We start from the raw sequence: 9,995 nt of genomic DNA, 5'->3' as shown, positions 1-9,995 counted from the left end.
ATACAACAAAACAAAACATAAAAATACCATAAATTGTATAAATACTCCATATCGAAGAGACCAAAGCGTGCTGCGTCTTTGAGTGAAATATTCTGACAAATGGAGTCTTTTTTGGTGGTGTCTCTGAAACCTTCACGTTCTCTCTCTAGCACCCTCTTCGCAGCCTCTTCTTATCACCCAATTTCCACTCCCACCACCACTGCCACCAGCAATCCAAACCCTTACCGCTATCCCAACGCAAGACGGTGGGGCTCATTCAGTCAAAGGCACTGTCGTCGGGATACTGTCAGTCACTTTGACTTCGATCGCAGACTCAGATCGCAGATCTGGAGCTCGTCTTCACCATCTACTGTCCCAAAGAAGGGTGGAAATCAAACCAGCGGCGATGAAAATAACAAGGCTGAGGGTTCTTGGATCGACTTGTACCTGCCAATTCAAGCTCAGCCTTATGCTAAGCTCGCTCGCCTCGACAAGCCGATCGGCACCTGGCTATTTGCTTGGCCTTCTTTGTGGTAAGTGAAAGGAATGAAGAAGAAAGTTTGAGTACTAACTGTTAAATAATTAGGATTTTTTAATCCATAACGGTACGTGAGAATGACATAATTCATCAATTTGATCTTTGAAATTTAAAATGAAGTGGGCATGAGATTGTGCATTATTGGTCATTTTAGTTATTTGTGAGAAATCTCTGTTAAATTGAGAGTATTTTTGTTAAATCAACCCCTTCCCCTTTGAACTGGCGGTTTCTTTAATTTAGTGGAGATTTTTCATAACATGATCAAAATGATTATATATGAAGAATCTCACCGAGTATTTTTATCAATTTTAAATCACAAAAATCAAAATGAAGAGCAAGATCTGGCTAAAAAGCATTGTTTTAGGTGCATGTCCAATCCTAGATGCAAATGAGGTCGTAAACCCACTTTTACATCTTGGTTGGCGGGAATCTCCTTCGGTCTTGCGGATGTATGAGCTACAAAATTTGCAACTCACCGGAAAAAGGCATGTAAAGGCAGGGCCGGCCTTGCGAATAGCCGGAGTAGGTGCCAGTCTAGGGCGCTCACTTTAGAAGGACTCAAAATTTTAGACGGAGTTAGGCAGATCTAGACGAGGATGAAAGGGAGTTATGCGAGCTTATATGTAAACGTCGGAATCTGGAAATTTTTGTTGTAGGATCGGCCTCACGCGAGGAAGAAGACAACTCTATTCCTAACATTATTTTAATTGCACGATTTTACTTAAGAGGATCCCATTATCTTTTTTTTTATAGTTGCATGTTTTCTTTATTTTAAATAGTCCCCACCATTGAGTTATGCGGGCTTATATATAAACGTCGGAATCTGGAAATTTTTGTTGTAGGATCGGCCTCACGCGAGGAAGAAGACAACTCTATTCTTAACATTATTTTAATTGCACGATTTTACTTAAGAGGATCCCATTATCTTTTTTTTTTATAGTTGCATGTTTTCTTTATTTTAAATAGTCCCCACCATTTTATTTTTACTTTTTTTCTTCTCTCTTGAATATAACATTTATGTTTATTTTTATAAGGTTTTATTGCCCTATTTTAAGATCACAACATTATTATGTACGCTAAAACTCACCTTTTTGAAAAATGATATTATTTAATGTTCAAATTAATTAGTTTATGTAATATATAATAAATTATTTAAATCTATCTTATCCGTCTAAACGTGTATACGAAAATTATTATCATCTTCAGTATTTTCTCTAGTTGTAAGATGTTATCTCTGTAATTCAACTATTCATTCATTTATTGAATATAATAAGTAACATTGTAATAATAGAAAAATGATTGGAATTTGGCGTACTGGGTATGGACTTTTTTTTCGGTTTGAATTAGTTGAAAAATTAGATTATATAAACCTAATAAGTGCATTTGTATTTAAAAACGCGAGACGAATAATATTTGAAAAATATTTGTATATATATATTTTAATATTAATTTTTAAATATATTTAATGTACAAATAGACTTTTTATATATTTAGTAAATTTTTTTTACACATATCAATGTACAAAGGTCGGAATTTGCGCCAGTCTTGGAGAGAGGTTCACGTGGAAGTGGAAAGAAAAGGAAGTAAACGCGCTCCCACGCGCAAATATACCCAATACTCGCCACGCATTTGGAAGGTCATGATTCAAGCAAAGTTTAATCAAATGGTTGTAAATAATCCAAAAAATACCATTTAATCGCCCAAAAAAAAAGAAAAAACCATTTGAAAAAAAGGTCCCCTTATACAGGCATAACGTTTGTTCATCCAGACACCAGTTTTCTTTTCTTTCAATTCTCACACAAAACACTTCCTCATCCAATTTTTTTATTTTTATTTTATTTTTTTATAGTTTTACTTTAAACTTCTTCTGATGAAACCAACGTCCAAATGAGATGAAATCGATGCTGTCCAAATTTTGAAATTTTTTGATTGAATTGTGCGAAAAAAATAGTTACGTTAATTTTTTTTTTTAAGAGTTAACAAAAAAATAAATTACACAAAAACGAATAAATTAAAATTTTGATCTCCTCATTTACATTTATGCATTGGAGCAAAACTAAAATTTACATCTCCATAGATGTATATGAAAGTATAAAAGTGGCTTTCCAATTTCCACCTACATATGCATCTCCAAGATTGAAGATGCTCTAACGTTTGCTAGAAAAAGATTTACATATATGGCAAGGGTATTTTGGTGTCAAGTATCAATGATATAATGTATAAATCTTTTTGATGTCGTGTTACATATCACTTGTACGAGTTGTTACAGTAACGTTATATTCATATCGTATAAGTTGCACTCTAAACGCTAACAACGTCGACGTAATTAATTTATTTATTTTAACTGGAAGTTAATTATGCTTATGGTGGGTCCATGCAGGTCAACAGCACTGGCAGCAAGTCCAGGACAGCTTCCTGATATTATGATGTTGATACTATTTGGATTTGGAGCTCTGTTTACTAGGGGCGCCGCGTGCACCATAAACGATCTCCTTGACCGGGATATTGATGCCAAGGTAAACTAAGTCCATTATATATGGTCATTTTGTATACGAAACTGATTTATATACACTTTTTTTTTGTGTTCACTTTTATTTATTTATGAAATTTTCTTTCTGCATATTGGTTAGATACTGAATTTAGTCCTTCGGCTGCATTTCACAACATATTTATTACGGTGAACTGATGTCACCTTGTTTTTAATTTTTAATTACTGTCACCTGATATTATTAATCTACTCATATTATGACACGTAATTTAAAAATTATTATGAGGTGGAGCGTACAAAGGAAAGATGAAGAAATTTATTCTTTGATAGATAATTACTTAGTTCTCTGACTAAAAAAAAAAAAAAAAAAATTATTACTTAGTTCATATGACAAAAGTTCTGCAATTAATTGATCAGGTGGAACGTACAAAGTCGCGGCCTCTTGCAAGTGGTGTTTTGACACCTTTTCAGGGGATTTCATTTCTTGGATTTCAATTGCTCTTGGTTCTAGGAACTCTCCTTCCATTGAACAATTATAGGTAATTAGCATTCTTACGAAGATTTATTTAGAATGATTCTAAAGAGATCATTTACTTGATTTATATTTTATAAACTCATATGATATAGTAGTTGATAATTGATTTCTTCTTTAAATCATAAAAGAAATAATTCAACCATCACCCGCTGCGTCACGTGATTTACAAAATATGGTCAATTACATCCCGAATCCGATGAAATATGATGAATTGAAACGGTATTGGTAAATATGTAATTATCTTAAATATATTAACTATTCCTAGCATTTTTAGTTAATCTGATTAATTATTATGTAAATGTTATTATAATCTGCTATGTATATGAAGCTAGCTTGTGTAACTCATTAATTGGAATTAACAGCTGCGTTTTGGGGGTATCATCTTGGTTCCTAATTTTCACGTATCCTCTCATGAAGAGATTGACAGACTGGGTACGTAATTACAATCTCATGACCGCATTTAATGACTTATTACGTCATTATAATGTATAATGTGGTATTCTACATCACATAATAATGCATATTTGGCGCAGCCTCAAGCCTATCTAGGTTTGATGATAAATTGGGGGGCCTTGATAGGATGGGCAGCAGTAAAAGGAAGCATTGATCCAACTGTCGTGCTCCCATTGTACTTTTCTGCAGTATGCTGGACACTTGTCTATGATACCATATATGCACATCAGGTAATCGTTGTGAGGATCTGGATGATTAATTAATCGTGTTCGTTCATTATATATCGTGCGGTTAGAAATTATTTTAAAATTTTAATTTAAAACTGAATATAAATAGTACTTAACGAAAACTAACCATACGATATACGATAAACAGACACGATTGATTAATCTCCGGATTCCCATAAAGAGAATCCGGAGAAGATCCTTATCCGTAAAACGAGGAGTAATGCTATGCACACCAAATTTTTTTTTACCAAGTTTTATTCACCTATAAAATGTCTTAGTTTTTGTAAGTTATGTTGGAAAAGGAGATTGATCCTTACTAATTTTCAACAAAATCTATAACATGCGTACAGTCTACAAACACATAATTTAGTCATAAATAAATTTGGCGAAAAAATAGAGTAATATTATTGAAAACAAACACGTTGCTTTTTCCCTGTCAGAAGTTGTATTTTCGAAGATTTGAGTGTGATCAAATTATGGAATAATTAAGTAGAATATGAGATAAGTTTTTCAATGTGCAATCCAACAAAATTAAGATGTTTTCTGACCGTGCTTGCTTGCAGGACAAGGAAGATGATTTGAAAGTAGGTGTTAAGTCTACGGCATTGAAATTTGGCGACTCAACCCAAAAATGGATTACTGGGTTTGGAATCGTGTGCTTGAGCTGTCTTGCCCTCAGTGGATACAATGCTGGAATAGGTTATTGTCTTTTTTTTCCCCTCTTTATTATAATTTCCTATATTTTTCATAATTTTTCTCTTTTATCACATCTTCACACCCAAATCTTGCAACTATATATGGAGCAGGGTGGCCGTACTATGCATTTTTGGGGGTTGCATTTGGACAATTAGCTTGGCAAATATCAACCGTTAATCTTTCATGCCCAGCTGATTGCAATAGAAAGTACGCGTTATCATGCAAAAAACACTATTTAGGGCTCGTTTGATAACCAATTGGTATCAAATGGGCTCTTAGGTTTCCAAGTATTTATTAGTTTTGTTTTGCTTCGAGCAAGATCAGCTTATTGACTTGGCCTTTTCTCTTTTTGTGCTGGTTCCAGATTTGTGTCGAACAAGTGGTTTGGCGCTATTATGTTCATCGCAATCCTATTTGGACGACTTTCATCATAAGGAGGTATAAGGTTTATTAATTTTTAGCATATATTAAGGTTGGTTATGTCTTCCATTAATTCTAATTTGGAGCTTTTTTACAGATACAGTTCATCATTCTCTCTTGCACTGTTCTCGTATATTTGCAAGAAGGTTGCAAGGTCACCTAAATACAGCACTCAAATGCGGGCAAGGATCAATTTTTATGCTGTAATATTTATCGTTTTACTTCAAAAGTGGACCATTTTCATGGGGCTGTATGGGACTAAATTTAGTAATTTTCAGTTCAATTGGGAAGTCTAACAGCAGGTGTGATGAAATTGTTCCAGATTTGTGTCAAACAAGTGTTTTCGGTGCTATTATTTTCAGTGGAATCATATTTCAGAATATATATATATATATATATATGTATATATAGTTACTTGGAAAACAAAGGTAAAACTACGTATGATAGACGTTCCTCTGATCCTTGCAAAGCAGATAGCTTTTGCTGGCTTGGGGTTGCCCCTTTTATTTGCAAGTTGCAACCTTGAGGCAAACTCGTATATATTATTTTGGTTATTTCTCCAATTCACAATTACGAAATGTCCCTCAACAAATCAAATTCCTCAGAATGCATAAGCGTAATTGCTCGCCTTGAAAATGGTCCGTGGGGAGATAAAGTATGTTCTTGGCATCACCTTGTATTCCGCAAAACTTTCAAAAATGACAGATGGAAAAGAAGGATGATACGTGGTCTCGTTCTGGGCGTTTGTCATCTTCTTTTCTTGCTTGTGCACAAGCTGGATACCGCACTTCGTGACTCCAAAGAAATATCTCATCTATATGAAGTACCGTCACTCGTTTTCGGCGCTTGTCATCTCCCCTTTTAACTCGTGCACAAGTTGGATAACGCACTTCGTGCTCCAAAGAATATCTCATGTATATGAAGTACTGTCACTTCCTCTCCACCTTTCAGTTGATTCCCCATGTTCCAGCCTTTAGTACTCATGATTCTTAAGCTGAAATTGGCTCAAGTTCATCTGAGATTGGTTCGAGTTCACATAGTTTTGAGACAGAATCAACTACCCCTAGCTCAACACCTGCGAAGATGAAGGATCTTAGTAAGATATATGCAAGGTGTAACATGTGCATAATTGAGCCAAAAAACTATGAAGAAGCTGCAAAGGACAAAGCTTAGTAAAAGGCCATAGAAGCTGAAATGGAGATGATTGAGAAGAATGAAATATTAGAGCTAATTAATAGACTATTAAGAAAAGCCAGTGATTGGTGTCAAATGGGTCTATAAGACCAAACTGAATTTAGATGGCTCAATACAAAAACACAAGGCAAGGCTTGTGGTCAAGGGCTATGTACAAAAGCTTGAGATAGATTTTAACGAGACATATGCTCGTGTGGCCAAATTAGATACCATCAGGACTCTCATTGCTTTAGCAGTACAAAAGGGTTGGAAATTGTTCCAACCAAATGTCAAATATGTATTTCTTAATGGTGTACTAAAGGAGGAGGTATATGTGGATCAACCAGATAGTTTTGTGGTTAAAATGCTGAAGACAAAGTGTACAAATTGAAGAAAGCCTTGTATGGTATAAAACAGGTACCAAGGGCCTGGTATGAAGAAATCAACTCATATCTCATTGATTGTGGATACACCAGAAGTTCAAGTGAGGCAACATTATCCATCAAGACCAAGGGGAATTCTGGAATTTTAGAGCCTGTTTGGTATCCTATTTGAAATTTTTTATTATTTCTCAAAAACATTTCTTGAAAACAATTTCTTTAAGACTCAAGAACTTGATTGGTTTGCGATTTAAAATTTTTAAATCTTACGACTTAAATTAGACAAAGAGATCTAAAAATGGGGGGTTGTAGGAGAGGGAGAAAGAGGAGAGAGGAGGAAGAAAGTAAGAGATGATTGAAGGAAAGAGAAAGAAGAGAGAGGATCGGACGAGATAAAGAGAAAAAGGAGTGGGAGAAAGAACCGAGAGAATGAAGAGAGCAAATTGGAGGAGAGACGAAAAATGTAAAAAAAAAAAAAAAGAGGAGAGAAAAAGAAGAAGAGACAGAGAGAGAGAGAGACAGAGAGAGATTTGGAGTGAGAGGGGAGGAAGGAGAGCAAAGAAAGGAGTGAGTTTAAGTTTAAAAACTCTAAAAACTCAATTTTTATGTTTATAGAAAATAGACTATATTTTGGAGTTAATCTTGAGTTCAGTTTATTAAAATAGTCATACCAAACAAGTTTTTAAGGCCTAAAACTTCAAAATTATTTTTGAGTTTAAAAAGTTGGATTCAATTAAATTACCAAACAGGCCCTTAGTTGTCTCAATTAATGTTGATGACAGTGTGTGTACTGGAAGTAGTGAAGAGTTGCTTGCTGAATTCAAGTCAGAGATGATGACATGGTATAAAATGACTGACTTGGGGCTCTTGTATCATTTCCTTGTCATGGGTATGATACATAGCATATTTACCTATCAAAAGAAATATGCATTGACTTTGCTGAATAAATTTGGATACAAGAACAAGCAAGTTAGCACCCCTCTGGTTACAAGTGAGAAATTGTGCAAGAATGATAACAGTGATCCTGCAGAGGAAAATGTGTATAGACAGAATGTTGGGAGTCTGCTATATTTAGCAGCTACAACGCCAGACATCATGTTTGCAGCTAGCTTACTAGCTAGATTTACGGATTGTCCTAGTAAGAAGTATGTTAGAGTAGCAGTGACTATGGAAGATTTGAGTATCAAAAGGGTAAAGAAGCTTTGTTGATAAGTTACTATGTGATTGGAGTGGCAGTAAAGATGACATGAAAAACAACTATGAATATGGATTTTTCGTTGGAAGCAGAAGTTCTCTAGGGCCTCAGTCAAGTAACATTGTATTTGACTTTCAACTGCAGAAGCTGAGTATGTTAATGCAGCCGAAGCAACAAGTCAAGACATTTGATTGAGATTTGTGCTTGAGGATTTCAAGGAGCTACATGTAACTCCACTTATGGTTGATAATACCTCAGCCATTGCTATGACAAAGAATCATGTTTTCACCAGAAAATTAAGAACATCAATATGAGATAGCATTTCATCTGAGAAGCCTTGCAAGAATGTGTTATCAATTTGAAGTATTGCAGATTAGAAGAACCCCTTATGTAGTATATTCGCGGCTCCTATGAGCGCTTTCCCTGTAAAACAGGTTGCAGACATATTCACTAAGGCATTGTCAGGATGGATTCAACTATGATTCAACTACTTGAGAGTATTGCTTGGAATAAAAGCAGTCAACAATTTAAAGGGAGTGTTGAAGTGTAAATTATTTTACTGGTTCATTTGATTTAAGTTGCAATGGTTTCTTTAGTCAATTGGACAAGTGTAAGGTTTAGATTCAAATTCATTTTTGTATAACTCATATGGCTTAGACTTAGCCAAGTATCATGTCCTCATAGATGACCTACTATTTATGAAATAGATTGGATCTAAAGCCAATGATGTAAGAAAATGTTTTGTTGTGTAAGCTCTGCTATGATTTCAGCCGCAATCTTCCTTTCACAGAAATATACAAGTTTTCTCCTTCATTCCTTTTTGTTCTTCATCAACTTTATTTCCAAAACCAGAAATTAACAAAAAAATAATATCAAACATCAAATTGCAACAGACATGATATTCTTAAGCCATTGGAATATAAGGAGTCAACAGAAAGGTGGAGAAGGAGTGACAATACTTCATATACATGAGATATTTCTTTGGAGTAACGAAGTGCTGTATCCAGCATGTGCACGAGCAAGAAGAGATGGTGACAAGTGGCCAGAACGAGACCACACGAATCATCCTTCTTTTCCATCTGTCATTTTTGAACGTTTTGCAGAATACAAGGCGATCTCACCATGGACCATTTTCAAGGACAGCAATTACGCGTATGCATTCTGAGGGATTTGGATTTGTTGAGGACATTTTGTATTTATTAATTGGAGAAATATCAACAATAATATAGACGAGTTTGCATCAAGTTTGCAACTTGCAAGTAACTGTATGTATATTCTGAAACTGGATTCCACTGAAAATAATAGCACCAAAACACTTGTTTGACATAAATATGGAACAACATCATATTTGCTGTTTGACTTCAAATTGAAATGAATATTACAACATTTAGTCCCCAAAAGCCCAAGACAATGGTCTATTTTTGAAATACAACAGTAAATATTACAACATTTGATCCTTGCACTCATTTGAGTGCTGCATTTAGATGACCTTGCAACCTCCATGCCAATACACGAGTTCTGCAGCAGTGCAAGAGAAAGATGAACTGTATCTGTCAAAAAAGCTCCAAATTAGAATTAATGGAAGACATAACCAACCTTACTATATGCTCAACATTTATAGGCTTTGAGAGTGAATCACCACCATTCATTTTTTTGGTGAAGTGAGTGGAGGTTGTAGGTGAAGTAAGTGGAGGTTGTAGGTGAAGTAAGTGGATGTTGTAGGTGAAGTGTGTGAGGTTGGTGAAGTAAATGGATGTTGTAGGTGAAGTAAGTGTGTGAGGTTGGTGAAGTAAATAGATGTTGTAGATGAAGTAAGTGGATGTTGTAGGTGAAGTGAGTGGAGGTTGTAGGTGAAGTAAGTGGATGTTGTCACGCCTCAATCCCGACATACGTCCAGAATTGACACGTGAC

The 9,995-nt window shown here is 35.1% G+C and overlaps 1 protein-coding gene across 3 annotated transcripts; it reads left to right on the top strand.

Moving 5' to 3' along the window:
• Positions 1-53: 53 nt before the first annotated feature.
• LOC137743518 (4-hydroxybenzoate geranyltransferase 2) lies at positions 54-5,718 on the top strand. Of its 3 annotated transcripts, none has more exons than XM_068483425.2 (9): positions 54-512; positions 2,898-3,033; positions 3,423-3,544; positions 3,903-3,972; positions 4,074-4,223; positions 4,784-4,919; positions 5,027-5,123; positions 5,281-5,354; positions 5,434-5,718. In XM_068483425.2, the coding sequence occupies exons 1-8, from the start codon at positions 100-102 to the stop codon at positions 5,348-5,350; spliced, it is 1,194 nt and encodes a 397-aa protein (XP_068339526.1). In that variant the 5' UTR covers positions 54-99; the 3' UTR covers positions 5,351-5,354; positions 5,434-5,718. The 3 variants fall into 3 exon arrangements, with proteins under 3 accessions (XP_068339526.1, XP_088536206.1, XP_088536205.1); XM_088680079.1 differs by having other exon boundaries at positions 55-512; positions 5,440-5,718; XM_088680080.1 differs by lacking the exon at positions 4,074-4,223.
• Positions 5,719-9,995: the final 4,277 nt, after the last annotated feature.

Source organism: Pyrus communis, chromosome 11, assembly GCF_041283825.1.
Source record: "Pyrus communis isolate YQ-2024b chromosome 11, ASM4128382v1, whole genome shotgun sequence".
Lineage (NCBI taxonomy): Eukaryota > Viridiplantae > Streptophyta > Magnoliopsida > Rosales > Rosaceae > Pyrus > Pyrus communis.
The sequence above is the reverse complement of the archived record's forward strand: the minus strand, read 5'-3'. Positions and strand labels throughout refer to the sequence as shown.

Coding starts and splice junctions, on each gene's coding strand:
- LOC137743518 (XM_068483425.2), top strand. CDS start 100: ATGGAGTCTTTTTTGGTGGTGTCTCTGAAACCTTCACGTTCTCTCTCT. Junction 3,545..3,902: donor CTTCCATTGAACAATTATAG/GTAATTAGCATT, acceptor TGGAATTAACAG/CTGCGTTTTGGGGGTATCAT. Junction 4,920..5,026: donor TGGATACAATGCTGGAATAG/GTTATTGTCTTT, acceptor TATATGGAGCAG/GGTGGCCGTACTATGCATTT.